Genomic DNA, 16,142 nt, shown 5'->3' with positions numbered 1-16,142 from the left:
AAGTGCAAGAGAAGTCCTTGGGTGAAGGTTGTAGCTGGACCCCTAGCAAGGATGACCATACTACTGTGATTGTTTTTAACCAGAGTTGTTATTAGATCCACATATTTCCTTTTATCTGTCTTTACTCTGTGCCATCATATATGTGGTCTGGATTTTACCAGTTAGCAATTTTTAAACAATTGGTCTATGTAAGGCTGAACACCATGTAAGTCATTTCTGTAAGGAGCATTCTCTGAATACTTTTCAATATGAAAATGAAAAACCCACCTTGTTGTTTCTGAAGGCAAAAATAATAATAGCATATGCCCTTAGTCATTTGTACTGTTAGTACTTTGCTGTCAAAACACTAAATACAAGAGAGTCCCCATAGTAGGGTGTTGTAACTAGGGCTTTCTTCCCCATCCATTTTTTTAAGCCATTACCATTGTGTGTCAGCTTTTAAGTATTCTAAGTTGGATGTGAATTTAAGTTACAAAGTTAGAGCTTAGGGGAAAAGGAGATAATATATTAAATCATAATTTTTCTGAACATAGATAGGATTGGTAGATCCTGCTAATCCTAAGGGAAAATTTTATAAAATAGTGTTCGCTCAAAGGAAGTTCCTGTAGTGGTTGAAACACAGCTCCTAGGCTGTAACCGATGCTCCATTGGATATGAAATAAAGCTTATTCAGACCATTTAGAAGGTACAACATGTGGTTGTTAGAAATCAGTAGCATAGGAACAGATTTTCCTAGTGTTGATTGAAGAAAATTCAGTTTCTGGTTTTTAATAGATTAGCATGAAGTGGAGATGCAGGAGGCAGCTAGATAGTTGCTTCACGTCCTACCCCAAATACCTTTGCAGAGATCCAGTCTGGCGGTCACCAAATAGTCTCTCATCTAAGGGACTTTATAGTTCTCAGTTGGCATAGCCTAAGGTTTCACATGAAGCCAGGAGACTTTGATACTTTTTGATCATCACCCCTGCCTGCCAGGTTTTGCCCCTGAGCTAAATCCTACTTGGATATGTACAGACATTAGAGTTTAAGCTTACTTGGGGTACTTGCTTCAGTGGTTTTTCTTTTATCTTCCTCTTCCAGTTTCTGTCCTCCTACAAGGGAAAGCCATGATTACACTAACAGAGCTAAAATGTCTAGCAGACGCCCAGTCATGTTATCACATCCTGAAGCCGTGGTGGGACGTCTTTTGGTATTACATCACCCTGATCATGCTGCTGGTGGCCGTGCTGGCTGGAGCCCTCCAGCTGACACAGAGCAGGGTTCTGTGCTGTCTTCCCTGTAAGGTGGAATTTGACAATCACTGCGCCGTGCCTTGGGACATCCTGAAAGCCAGCGTGAACGCATCCTCCGATGCCGGGATGCCACTTCCGCTGCCCCTCAGAATCCAGAACGACCTCCACCGACAGCAGTACTCCTACATTGACGCCGTCTGTTACGAGAAGCAGCTCCACTGGTTTGCCAAGTTCTTCCCCTACTTGGTGCTCTTGCATACACTCATCTTTGCAGCCTGCAGCAACTTCTGGCTTCACTACCCCAGCACCAGTTCCAGGCTCGAGCATTTTGTGGCCATCCTGCACAAGTGCTTCGATTCTCCGTGGACCACCCGCGCCCTGTCAGAGACGGTGGCTGAGCAGTCAGTGAGGCCCCTGACCCTCTCCAAATCCAAGGTTCTGCTCTCATCCTCAGGGTGCTCAGCCGGCGACGTGGATTCCAACAAGCAGTCATTGCCCTACCCACAGCCTGGCTTAGAGTCAGCTGGCATAGAAAGCCCGACCTCTAGTGTCCTGGACAAAAAGGAGGGCGAACAGGCCAAAGCCATCTTTGAAAAAGTGAAAAGGTTCCGCCTGCACGTGGAGCAGAAGGACATCATCTACAGAGTGTACCTGAAACAGATCATAGTCAAAGTCATTTTGTTTGTCCTCATCATAACTTATGTTCCGTATTTTTTAACCTACATCACTCTGGAAATTGACTGTTCAGTGGATGTGCAGGCTTTTACTGGATACAAGCGCTACCAGTGTGTGTACTCCTTGGCAGAAATATTCAAGGTCCTGGCTTCGTTTTACGTCATCTTGGTTATACTTTATGGTCTCACCTCGTCTTACAGCTTGTGGTGGATGCTGCGGAGCTCTCTGAAGCAATATTCCTTTGAGGCACTGAGAGAAAAAAGCAACTATAGCGACATTCCAGATGTCAAGAACGACTTCGCCTTTATCCTCCATCTGGCTGATCAATATGACCCGCTTTACTCCAAACGCTTCTCCATATTCCTGTCAGAGGTCAGTGAGAACAAACTGAAACAGATCAACCTCAACAATGAATGGACGGTCGAGAAACTAAAAAGCAAGCTTGTGAAAAATGCCCAGGACAAGGTAGAACTGCACCTTTTCATGCTAAATGGTCTTCCTGACAATGTCTTCGAGCTGACGGAAATCGAAGTGCTAAGCCTGGAGCTGATCCCTGAGGTCAAGCTCCCCTCTGCGATCTCACAGCTGGTCAGCCTTAAGGAGCTCCATGTGTACCACTCATCCCTGGTGGTCGACCACCCTGCCCTGGCCTTTCTAGAGGAGAATTTAAAAATCCTCCGCCTGAAATTTACTGAAATGGGGAAAATCCCACGCTGGGTGTTTCACCTGAAGAATCTCAAGGAGCTTTACCTGTCAGGCTGTGTGCTGCCTGAACAGGTAAGCACCATGCAGCTGGAGGGCTTTCAGGACCTGAAAAACCTGAGGACCCTCTACTTGAAGAGCAGCCTCTCCCGGATCCCACAAGTTATCACGGATCTCCTGCCTTCACTGCAGAAGTTGTCCCTCGATAACGAGGGGAGCAAGCTGGTTGTATTGAACAACCTGAAAAAGATGGTCAATCTGAAAAGCCTGGAGCTGATCAGCTGCGACCTGGAACGTATTCCACACTCCATTTTCAGTCTGAACAATTTGCATGAGTTAGACCTCAGAGAAAATAACCTTAAAACTGTGGAAGAGATCATTAGCTTTCAGCACCTCCAGAATCTTTCCTGCTTAAAGTTGTGGCACAATAACATTGCTTATATTCCAGCCCAGATCGGGGCATTGTCTAATCTAGAGCAGCTCTCTTTGGACCATAATAACATTGAGAACCTGCCCCTGCAGCTTTTCCTATGCACCAAACTACATTATTTGGATCTAAGCTATAACCACCTGACCTTCATTCCAGAAGAAATCCAGTATCTGAGTAATTTGCAGTACTTTGCTGTGACCAATAACAACGTAAGTAAATCCATTCTTCCCCTTTTTTGGCCAGTCATTTGAGCATCTGCTGTTGCAGTGTGTGATGTCACTAAAGATAGTGGACTTTAAGTCATAGCATCTTGAGCTTGGCCTGACTACCACTTATTAGACATGTGACCGTGGACGAATTATCAAAACACTGAGAGTCAGTTTTTAATGTAATTTACAAGTTGTCATGGAGATTTTATGAAAAAAGTATATATAAGCATTTGGCACAGTTTCTGGCATGTAGTAGGTATTCAAATATTCTCTTTATCCTCTTTCCCTGTTTTTTAACATAAACATCACAAAAGTTATGGCAGAGCTTGCTTTCGTTTCAGAAAAGGCTTAAGTACAATATTTATAAAGTTTCATAAAATTTTTCAGCTTTCCAAGTCTGACATAGGACAACTTCTTGTAAAAAATTCTGGGATTGTGAATTATTCATAAGTTCTTTCTGTAATTCGGTAAGAAAGACTTGAAATCTCCATGCACGTCTAGAAAGACAATTCAAAATGAAAGGCCTGGTTCTATAATGCAGCACTAGGGCTTCTTAGAAGCTTTTTCCAGCATCCATGCTTTAAAAATGAACCATAATTTGCAACAGTAAAGCCAAATTAAGGAGAACTTAACTTAGCTGAAACAAGAAAAAACAGAATAAATGAGTAGTTTCCTAGGTTAAAATGTGAAGAAGGAAGAAAAAGACAAAAATCATGTTGGCTGAAAGGGCAAGAGAGTGATGGTAATATCCATATGGGAAGAAGAAAAAACCTGCAGAAATCAGGTCTGCCAAAAGATGAAAGTGATTCCCCTTTAGTTAAAATGGGAACTACTTTCTTCTACCCCACCCAAAAAGGTATTATCTCCTAGACTTTTTTATTTGTTTATTTTTAATTGAAAGATAATTGCTTTACAATATTAATTTGATTTCTGCCATATATCAACATGAATTAGCCATAGATGTACTCCTAGACTTTTTAGTAGTTTATATTTCATGCTAAATATATCTGTGAGCATGGAGTTGGCCAATAAACATATTGATCACCAGACAGTGTTTTTAGAAACCATAGATTGTTGGAAAAATACCAGAGTTGGGGAAAGAACAGAATTTATGCTGACTTTTAGAACTCTGTGGCTTCACTATATGTAGAAGGGTAGAACCCATTATAAGATTATGAGGTTTTAAAACTCCTTTAAAAGTTAGCAATGTACCTTAGAATTACCTGGAAGGCTTGTTGAAACACAGATTTCTTGGCTCCACTCCCAGGGTTTTTCATTCAGTAAGCAGGTCTGGTGTAGGATCCAGGAGTTTATAGCACTGAAAATCTCAGGTGAAGCTGGTGCTGCTGGTCTAATGACCACACTTTGAAAACTACAGATCTAGAGATTTAGCATTAGTGTTGCCTAATTATAAAGTTGCTTAATATTAGCATTTTGGTCACAGTTTTTCCATTGTTAAACCTGTACTAAAAAATATAAATAATTATTTTGAAAGGTATTGGTTTTACTAAGTTGTCCAATTAAATCACTCCATGGAGTTTTGAAAGCCACAGCTGATTAAATTGTCATCTAACCATAATTATCTAAGTGTATAAGCAAGTTGATTATTTTCTCTAGTTTAATGTCATGAAACTGTGAGATTGTTGGTACTGTTGACACTAAGTTTATTGACTTCTTTTGTGGCTGAAAGGGAGACTAGATGTTAGTATCAGACATATTTTGTCTTGAATAAGGAAAGGGTACTTGGTAGCATATGAAAATTCTTATGCTTAAGATAATTTATGGACCAAGAACAATGCTGTCTTGGGTTGTGTTGTCTCAGAAGTCATAACCAGCAGTTGTGAGCATCCTCAGAACCATTGTAATGACTGCAAATCTTGGACTGGGTGAGAAACACTCTTCTCAGAACTGTGAAGAGACTTACCTGCTAAGGATGTGGTGAAATTGGAAGACAGCAGCCAGAGAGATGAAAGATTCCTCTCTGGTGGGACAGTGTAGCCTAGTGATGGGAAGCACTGGAAAGGGAAGGGAAAGAGAGTAGTCCACACTATTGGTCTTCAAATATTCGGAAGCCCTACTTAGGAAGGAAAGCCTGTTGGGAGTTGTTGTTAGTGTTAGAGCTCAGACAAGCAAGAGAAGAGTTCTCATCTTTCCCAAGAAAGCTGTCCAGAGACTGAATGAACATCTGAGAAGGGAGAAGTGATTTTCTTAATTAAACTGTCCAGATATCATCAGCCGCTTGGTGGGAATATTGGTAAAGGGAACTGAGGATTCATGTTTTATGTAGGAATTTAACTAACTTGAAGGTTTCTTCTTGAAACCTTAAGGTTCTCATGACTGTATAAGGTAGACCAAAATATTTATAAAACTTAGAAAATAAAGCATCAAACCTGCTGCGTAAATATTTAGATATGCTTATACTCAGAAATGTGAGTTGATTCCTCTCTGGAGTGGAGGTTGGTAAAGATCGCAGAAAGGACACTCTTTTAAAGACTTGGGCAGTGTGTCAGGTTCATAAGATGGAGGCAACAAATGCTAACCCTGGGGTTAAGCAGAAAAGACACTTATTGAAAAGACGTCATGTGTCTCAGTAATGAAAAGGCTACAAAATCAGGCTGGGGAAACGGACAAAGTTAGATAGCAAGAGAAAAGCAGCCAGAATCATAGTACAAAAGTAAAATTAAGAGGTACCCCGACACTGACCATCCCAGCACTGAGCACCGGTGCTGCCCTGAAAACGATGCTGCTGTCACTGTGGCCCTTGCTCTGCCACAGAATCGGTTCCTCATGGTTTCTGCTTGAAACCATGCCTTGAGCCCCGCATCTAAGCAACTGATAGAGCTTGTGAATGCTCACAGGCTTCCCATGTGGCTCAGTGGTGAAGCATCCGCCTGCCAATGCAGAAGATGCCAGAGACACTGGTTTTATTCCTGAGTCAGGAAGATCCCCTAGAGAAGGAAATGGTAACCCACTCCAGTATTCTTATCTGAAGAATCCCATGGACAAAGGAGACTGGCAGGCTACGGTCCATGGGGTAGGACAGAGTCAGACACAACCGAGCAAACGCACACGCCCATGCTCGTGAATGCTCACACTCAAGCTACAGGAGATCTGGAACAGAAGAATCTGGTGTTGTCAGTCCTCTAGTAGGAAGTGGATGCTGCTTCCCACCAAGAGCCCCATGAAGATAAGGTAGAGAATTCTCTAGACTTTGAAGATGTTGGGCAGCCCCCAAATGAAAGACAGTCACTGAGAGGACACTCCAGACTTTACTCCATGGGATAGTGATAGGTCTTCTCACAAAAAACATGGAAAAGTTTTTAGCATGTTTTTGTGGCAGGATTCCTCAGAGCCTTTATCATATGAACATGCATTGTGCTTCTCCAAGAGGATGATAGGGTGTGCAACATTTGGCACACTTATTTGAGCAAGGCGTTCTTTTTTATGATAACTCTTGAGAGGAGTGTTCTGAGAACACTGATTGGGGAAATGTGGAAGGATAGAAGTCATACCCAGAAGATTGTCACTGGCATGCCAGGTGTAATAAGAGATGAGAGCCTTTAGACGGGGGGTCCGAATGGAGACTGCCTTGAATTCTGCCAGTCTAGTTTGAGTCATTGGGTGGTAACTAAGGTGAGGCTTGAGCCTGACAGTGCGAGGAGGCGCTGGTTGTGGCATACTCAGAGGTTAGAAGAGGACAGTCAAGAAACAGAACCCCATGGGAAGGTTTAATCAGTTATGATTTAGAAGTAGGAATATAGATTAAAAAGAGACTCATGTATGAAAGGAATACTATGGATCATTGGTCCTGAGGTCAGCAAAGTACAGCCTCGGAGCCAAATCTACTCACAGCCTGACCTAAGAATGGTTTTTAAATTTTTAAGTGATTGGGGGAAGAAAATCAAATAATAATACTTCCTCATATTTGAAAATTATAGGAAATCCAAATTTTAGTGTCCATAAATAAATTCCATTGTTCTCCCTAGTGGGCCTATATTACAAAAAAAATTATACTTGTTATTATATTTTTTATTACATCACTTAGAAACATATGAAATTTTTTTCTTTTATTATTATAATTACCTACGTAGTATTTTCAGTTTTGCCATTTGGCCTGCAGAACCTTCAAGATATTTACTATCCTGCTCCTTTCTTTTCTTTTTTTTTTTTTTTGATGTGGACCATTTTAAAGTCTTTATTGAATTTGTTACAATATTCCTTCTATTTTTTTGTTTTGGGTTTTTGAGATCTTAGTTCTCAAAGACATATGGGGTCTTAGCTCCCCTGCATTGAAAGGTAAAGTCTAAACCACTGGACCCCCAGGGAGGTCCCTCTTGCTCCTTTTAAGAAAATCTTTGCCAACCTCTGTTCTAATCCACTGCCCTCACTTTATTGATGCTGAAACTGAGGCTCAGAGCAATTTGCCTGGGGTCCAAAGTTTCCCAGTTGATGGATCTGGGTTGGAACCTCTGTTCAGCTCCTCCTCCAGTGCTCTTTCTCCTGCAGCTCAGATGCATCAGTCCAAATGATGCTCCGTGGGAAGCAGTGGTGTGTGTGGGTGATGGGGTAGGAAGAGGCAACCTCCAGCTCTCTCCAGTGCCAAATTGTAGTTGGATTATGATGGTGTTGGATGTAACCAAGAAGCACAGGAAAGGAGGAGGATTTAATGGCTTTGCTCAAATCTTAAAAATGACTCCAACTTATACCTCAGTCTTCCAATTTCTCTTTCTGCATTTAAATGCATTTTATTAACTCACAGACATTTAGCCCAAAGGTGAATAGTGTAGAAATCCCCTCTAAAGATCATTTATGTGGCAATGTTCCATGTTGGTTTTGACATTATCACTTAGATATGGAAATATTCAGCTTTGTCTCTTGAAATGATTGGACTTTATGGATTTAGGTTGGTGTGTTCTGAAATAGCATGTGTCAATGGCCAGAGAAATAGGAAAGCTGACATTGAGAAGAATTCTGAAATGAGGTCCCAGCCTCTGGGAAACAGTGAAATATTTAATTGTCAGTGTCAGCCATGAACATAGGAAGAGAACCATCCTTCCTTGGATGTTCTGAGGGCTTCAGTACATTTGGCTGAGATGGACACTTAGCGCTCAGGAAGTGTGCATTGTCCACGCCTTTCACTCACTTTCCCAACAGACACTACTGAGGGGCCAACTCCAGAGGCTCACTCTCGTTGTCTGGTGAAATTCCTCACCTGTACTGGGGGCTGAGAAGAAGCTAAAATCACAAATTCAGAGATTTGAAAGGAGATGAGTGAGACATGGTAGTGCTGGTAGCCATAGAGGACAATGGCTCAGGGTCTTCACCCAATTAAAAAAAAAAATCAGTGCAATTAAGCAAGATACCTGCTGGAGTCTGGAAACTTGACTGAAGAAGACAGATTGGGATTCTTTGATGCAGCCCTGGTTAAGACAGGCTTCTTCATAGCAGCCATTGTAGACTAATGATCTCCATAATTGTTTAATACTTCTCTTTCCTAGTACACCAGTGCTTGTCAAAGGGGGGCAGTTTTACCCTGCAGAAGACATTTGTTTGGAGACATGTTTAGTTGTCACAACTAGAGAGGGCAGTGGCACTGGCATCTAGCAGGTAGAAGTCAGGGATGCTGCTGAATGCACAGGGCACCCCACACACAAAGAATTATCCCACCCCAAATGTCCACAGTGCCAAGGTGGAGAGACCCTGCATGGGTCTTAAAGACCCATCTGTCTTGCTCAGCATTTTATCCCCAGCACCTGGTTGGGAGCCTGGCACAAAACAAGGCTCTCAGCAGGCATCCACTGCATACAGGTGAGATAAGTCTGCCCTCCTTTCAGCCTGTTTGCCTAAGTCATTCCTCTTGTGCCAGTAGGCACTCTCAGCCCTGAGCACATTCATTGCACAGGACTGATCATTCCCTCTACTTGTACGTCACTGACCCTATTTTTGAGCTGCAGATAATGTCTGATCAGAAGGAAGTTACGTTTTTTTCTTTCATTTCTCTGCCGTATCTATACCGAAATTGATATATCTGTGGTTTTGTATCTGCATTCTTAAGGAATGAAATAAAAGGGTAGATATTTTCCTTTGCTTATACCACCTAGTATTTTGATGTAGAATGAGTTATATTGCATGATAGTCTTAGAAGCAGTGATCATTGGATTTATTTTCAAGGATATCCAGTACCAAATGATTGTATGAGTGATAGAGGAGGGAGCAGATTCCATCATAATAAGCCTTTTTTTTAATGCAGTCTGACCATCTTTTACACTGTATAAGGAAAGTTTATCTTTTTAAAGAGATATTTCTGGAAGTTCCTGTGGAGAACTGGCTCAGTGGGGTTGTACTAGGTCATCAGAGGAGCAAGTTGAACTCTGGAGCGCCCCTTTCATCCCTCTTTCTAACAAAGCAATGACTTGAACTAGGGAGCCTGCATTGTTTTATAGTTGCAGAGTTGCCTGGTCCAGGCTTGTATAAATTTGTTAACCATTAAGAGGGTGGAGTATGTGCAGTCCAGCTTGGCCTGGAGCAAACTTTTAGTTCAGTGGCAGGATGAGAGCTGAGCACGTTGAGTATGCTAACCCTTTCTCTGGGTGTCTTTCCCCAATAAGCCCATTTCATATGCACACTGTGGTTCCCTTAGAAACTCACATGCAACCTTCCCACCAGATAGAGGAGCAATTCAGTTGAACATTTCTAGGCGTTGACCTAGCCACAGGCTGTTTATCATATTCCAAATGATTTCTCTGTTTCAGATGACTTAAAATTCAGGAGCAGGTAGAAAAAGAGTTCATACTCGTGAGTGTGCATGTAGAGGAGAATGAAACCTACATGTTTATACGATCACATCTTCTTGCCTCTGCTTCTGTCAGCATTTTCTTTAAACCAGAAGGAAGTTTTCAGTCTATATTGTGAAACCCTAAGAAATAGCCTTGTGTCTGTTTTTGAGGGTATAGCTCATTACCTCACACAGTAAAACTCTTCTTGAGGACTGTTGAGATTGATTTGCTTCTCCTGAGTTACTGGTTTGTAAATGAGTATGTAACTGATAGATTTCCTTTGAGAGTTGAGAATTGCTTTGTTAGAGCTAGTCTGTTGCCCACCCATATACAGCAGGGGTTTCGAAGTTCTTAGTGGCCTCAATCCTGACTCCAGAACATCCTTATTTTTCCTGTAAGTTTCCCATCTACTTCAAATGTATCATCATTGTTATATGTACCTCTGTAAAATGTCTGAAAATGTTTTGGGGGAAAGGAAGGGGTATAAATAAATACTTGTAGTATAATAGGCCCTCAAAACCCAGTTTTACGGGCTTCTTTTTTTTTCCCTTTCCAGATTGAGATGCTTCCAGATGGGCTGTTTCAGTGCAAAAAGCTGCAGTGTTTACTCTTGGGGAAAAATAGCCTGATGAGCTTGTCGCCTCACGTGGGTGAGCTGTCGAACCTTACTCATCTGGAGCTCATCGGTAATTACCTGGAAACACTTCCTCCTGAACTGGAAGGGTGTCAGTCCCTAAAACGGAGCTGTCTGATTGTCGAGGAGAATTTGCTCAATACTCTTCCTCCCCCTGTAACAGAACGTTTGCAGACATGCCTGGATAAATGTTGACCTAAAGAGAGAATAATTTTTAAAAGTACATTCCAGGGCTTTAAATGAGAACTAAAATTCCCTAGGTTATAAAGATGAACAATGGATAATTATCACTAACTATAACCAAATGTCTTATTATAATAAGGCAACTCAGTGTCTAAATTAAACAGGTAAAAAGTATTAACACTGAAACAAAGTTTTGTGAATAATTGATCTTTAACTTATGGAGATATAAGAAGTGTACACTTGGAGGGTAGAATAGGGCCATGAAGTTATTGAATCTCTACACTGCAGTTTTTATCTTTTGAAGATGAGATATAACTTACTTGCATACTTGTTTTAACTGACTTCCTGTTTTGATATTTATCACCTAGGGCATAAACTCATCAACATAAATTCCCTTGAGGTACACTCAGCACTGTCTTTGATTTATGTTCTTAAATACTTTTAGGCAGGATGCATTGCGCTTGGCAGAGTTCCTCCTTGGCTTAATTTTTACTTCCTGCCCCAGCTTGTTTGCGTCTTCCTTCATCTGATTTTCTCTTAGCAACAGTGATGAACCCTGAGAAAGTGCCTGCCTGTGGCCTTTGCACAGAACAGGAGCAGGGTATTTAGGATAAGTCATCCTTGGGCCATCCTGAAATTTTAATGTATCCTCTGCAATTTCTTCTTGTATATCATCAGAGCCTTTTTTATTTGCTACTAATTTTTATATCAAATGTAAAACATATAAATGTTTTCTATTGTATAATCTTGGATTCAAAATCTGTGAGAATAGTTTTTGTAAGGTACAGAGGACACATCCTTTTCTTTAAGAACTTACTATTAATGTACTTGGTTTCGGCTGCTTACGAGTCTCACTTTTGTGTGCACTTGGCTCCAAAATGTTTTTGTAGTCTGCAGCTAATTATTTCTGGATAACAAAAGCCTTGTGTTTTCATGCCCTAAAATATTTGGGGGTTTCCTTCCAAGAGGATGGCCACATCATCTACCTCTCTCTTCCCTAGTTGCTGTGCTATTGTACGGGTAACCATTCTTAATTACTTCAAAAACTGTGATGGAGGGGAGAGGTACAGATTTGGATCTATAAAACTGATTTTTAAACACTCTGTAGAAATTAAGTAAAAGTTAAACAAAATACTTTCTTCTCCATCTGCATGATCTCTAGATAGGATTATAATGTGAAACACTCTGCCTCTATTCATTGCTTAATATGGGTTCTCAAAGCTCACAAAGAAATAGATCTAATTAACTGAAATTCATCTCATGTCTTTGTCTAACTTCTCTGGAATACATTTTGCTCTTTTTTTTCAATAAAGAGTTTTGTGTTTGGCTTTTTATTATCATGCATATTGTAAAATGAATAAAGCTGACTGACTCATTTTGGGGAAATATACATTTTTGATGTGTTTTTCTCTGTGTCTAGGCATTGTGATGCCATTTCAAACTATGAAATAATCTATTAACTGCACCTCGACAAAACTGGAAAACACTATGGGTAAAGAGTACTGTAAACATGGAATTGTGATGTATGGTATGTTTTTCCCCTTGCTTTGTCCCTTCCAGAAGGATGAAAATGAGTTTTTAAATTATGGCCAAATGTAGCTTCCCTCACCTGCCACACACCTTTGATCTTACATTCAGAGAAAACAACTGTTCACATCAAATAAAATTTGAGTAATAGCTATGAAAAACATAAAACACCAAAAGCTGCCTAAAACACTGCTGTTTATTCTAAATGAGGAAGAACAATGTAAAAATGCAATTTTTACCAAAACTTGCCTTTAGTCAGAACATTCAAGCTCTCAGGGACCCAAGCATAACTGATGAAACTTTCTTCTAGACTTCAGAAAACAGATTCTGACTCTATCTAGGTTTTTTGTTATTTTCAATCTTTTTAATGTGAGATCATTGTCATTTTAATGTTTCCCATCTGTGTTGCACAGTAGAATTGTCATGTGTACCAATTCCAGTGTTTGGAACATGAATATGATACATGGAAATATGTTCGTTTTGGGTCATATAATTACTCATAATGTGCATGAAAAATCCTATCCCTTTTGATAAGGAAAAGTTTTCAAAACAAATTTCAGATTTACTACCATTTCCCTGGGGTTTCCCAGGTGGCACAGTGGTAAAGAATCGCCTGTCAATGCAGGAGCCGTGGGTTCGATCCCTGGGTTGGGAAGATGCCCTAGAGGAGATGGCAACCCACTCCAGTATTCTTGCCTGGAGAATCCCATGGACAGAGGAGCCTAGCAGGCTACAGTCCATAGGGTCGCAAAAAGTCGGACATGACTGAGCGGCTGAGCACGTACACACCATTCCCCTGACAGTCTACAGCCCCTCCTGGCTAGTCACCAGGTTCTGTTCACCTGCAAAAGGCACTAACTAAATCTTCCTTATCACCTGTCTACATTTCTGGAAGCAAGTTACTATCATAATGAGTTTTGTAAGCTGCTTTCCAAACACAAGAATTTGGTTACTAGTGCAAACTCCTTTCAAGTTAACATTTTTTTTTTAACTTTATTGTATTGGTTTTGCCATATATCAACCTGAATCCACCACAGGTATACACGTGTTCCCCATCCTGAACCCTCCTCCCTCCTCCCTCCCCGTACCATCCCTGTGGGTCATCCCAGTGCACCAGCCCCAAACATCCAGTATCATGCATCGAACCTGGACTGGCGACTCGTTTCATATATAATATTATACATTTTTATTTCAGTCCTACACACCAGTGTTTAGGTAGCTTTGGGAATGATGTAACACAGATGCCATGAACTCTGAGACCACCACTTAACATGTAAAACTGTGGTATTTGCCAACTTTAATGCAATATTGGAGCAGAATTTCATTTTGAAAGAGAGTTTTCAAAGAAGCAAATGAAGTTTATTCAATTATAATTTTGAGACCAGTTGACACTTGCTTTCCAAGAATGTGTACTGAACTTTCCAAAAAATAAATATGGATGTTATTCAGAACAAAGTTGACGGCTTATGCTAGACTAGATGCATTTATTTACATAGACACACACAGATACACAATGATGAGCCTGCATGCACATCCCTATGTGTACAAAATTTATTCGTTTTGAATATATGTAATATTTTTCCAAAGTTGCAAGTGGTTGTAGGTTAATGCTAAAATATTAATTCTTTTTTATTCCTTACTTGTAATCATGGAGTGCTCTATTCTCTTAGCTATAATATTAAAGTAAAAAGAAATGAAAATGAAAGTCACTCAGTCGTATCTGACTCTTTGCAACCCCATGGACTATACAGTCATGGAATTCTCCAGGCCAGAAAACTGAAGCAGGTAGCCATTCCCTTCTCTAAGGGATCTTCCCAACCCAGGGATCAAACCCAGATCTCCCAATTGCAGGCAGATTCTTTACCAGCAGAGTCGCCAGGGAAGCCCAAGAATACTTTAAAAGAAAACCAAATGCTCAGACTTGGTCAGCAACCTAAGTGGTTTTGACCCTAATGTACATTAAGGTCCATCTCTGTGGCACACAGATGAGGTGTTTTCATTCTTCATCCTTCGTCTTCATTTTCTCCTGATACCACCATGTTTCACTGTCACTTAGCAAATGTTTGTGTTAAACAGGGTAAATAGAGATGCCAAGATCTCATCGTTGTGGCATAGCGCCAGTGTATGTGCTGTGGGGAGCTGTTATCTGTATAAAATTATTGTTTAATAGTGGAAATATTTGTTTCTGTTCTTCAGGTGTCTCATGATTTAAATTTTGTATGTTGAATTAAAATATTGCATAATATTGATGGGTTCAAAACCATTAAAATAATCAAACAATTATTCTGTGGGTTTAGTTTTATTTCCTTGTATTTTCAATCAAATACTCTTTCCATCTTCACTTTCTTATAACGTCCCATCCACATAAGCTATTTTGTTTTCCCTCTCTGCTCACCCACCTCCTTAAATTGATATAGTAACAGAATATATTTGTGCTAGAGAACTTGAAATACTACTGGAGCATGTATTTATTTGGGGGGAAGCCAAAGCCTATAATTACGCCTAATTGAATTGTTCTACTCAACCCATCCTTGCAGTGTTCAGAGCTGATCCAGTGATTCTTCATCCATACCAATATAACAGAGAGAATGAGAATATAACTGTAAATCCACTTTGTTTTCAGGAACTGTATATTGCATCAGAATCTGTGTTTATTTCTTTGTAGAAACGAGGAAGTCTGGTCTGGGGAGGAGTTATTTTGTACCCTGGTTTGAATTATGAAGACATTATATACATGAAATGGCCTAAACTAATAACTGTTGCAAAATGCCCTGGATATGATAATTTCTTCAGCTGTAACTGAAAGCTGAAGCAGTGAAAAGAAACCAGTTTAACTGGTTTCTTCCTGCCTCTGGTCCATCACTTCTACGTCCACTGAGACCTATCTACTAAGTACCTTCTGGTAATGAACTACATTTTCTTCACCTTTTTAAATACATGAACAATTCCATCAAAACCTAAAGTATTAGCATAGAATATAAGAGCCAAAGTACTGAGTTGAGATGGCTTCCGATTGAACTGAATTCATATTTAAATTTTGCATTTGACTTGTATAATACACTACGGCTGAGAAAAACAATTAGGAATGCCTCCTGCATGTTACATGTTATCTCTTAACAGAGATGGTGCAATTTAAAAAATTCAAAGGGGCATAGAATCAGAATGGGTGTGTTTGTACATATATGTATTGTGTATAAACCTAAATATTCATGCTTAAATATTTTTCAAGCTCTTCAAATGTTTCACTCTCAACAAAATAAAGGGCCAATTCTGAGAAGAAACATTTTGTGTAGTTAGCTTCACAGGGAATGCTCGCATTTGTTATTTTGTTTTTGTCATATATTTTGAAGCATGTACATAATTGGTTTTTGCTTCTGGTAATGAATTATTAGAAAATGTAAGATTTTGTTGTGAGCTGAATGCTTTTGGCCCTCAGGTTTACCATGTAAATCTGGATTTTGGTGTGAAATCCCTCTGCCTGAGATTTAGTACTTTTGAGTGAACTTTATTGTTTTTAAAATAACTTTTATGTAACATACAGATTCAATTTTTATAATAAATAGCAAATAAAAACAGATTCAGTGTTGGAAGAAGTTGACTGGACTAATTTTACCTGTATACATTTATCAGTGCCCAAGTTCCAGAAGTGAGTCCCTCCTCTTCCCAGGGTTCCCTGTGCAGTTGTGTTGTTATGTTGTTCACCAAATGAAAAATTTCAGATTTATGTAGCTGTCTTCCAGTTGCTAAGTTGTGTCTGACTCTTTGCGACCCCAT

The 16,142-nt window shown here is 40.1% G+C and overlaps 1 protein-coding gene across 9 annotated transcripts in view; it reads left to right on the top strand.

The window, feature by feature from the left end:
- LRRC8B (leucine rich repeat containing 8 VRAC subunit B) overlaps positions 1-14,651 on the top strand; it is a 77,587-nt gene extending 62,936 nt beyond the window's left edge. For all 9 annotated transcript variants that reach the window (XM_002686261.7, XM_010803345.4, XM_010803347.4 and 6 more), the window contains 2 exons: positions 1,081-3,248; positions 10,581-14,651. In XM_002686261.7, coding sequence (XP_002686307.1) covers positions 1,107-3,248; positions 10,581-10,853 — 2,415 coding nt within the window. In that variant the 5' untranslated portion in view covers positions 1,081-1,106 and the 3' untranslated portion in view covers positions 10,854-14,651. The remainder of the gene's footprint in view (positions 1-1,080; positions 3,249-10,580) is intronic.
- The last annotated feature ends 1,491 nt before the right edge of the window (positions 14,652-16,142 follow it).

Source organism: Bos taurus, chromosome 3 (genome assembly GCF_002263795.3).
Source record: "Bos taurus isolate L1 Dominette 01449 registration number 42190680 breed Hereford chromosome 3, ARS-UCD2.0, whole genome shotgun sequence".
NCBI lineage: Eukaryota > Metazoa > Chordata > Mammalia > Artiodactyla > Bovidae > Bos > Bos taurus.
Note: the sequence above shows the minus strand (reverse complement) of the source record. Positions and strands in the feature narration are given on the sequence as shown.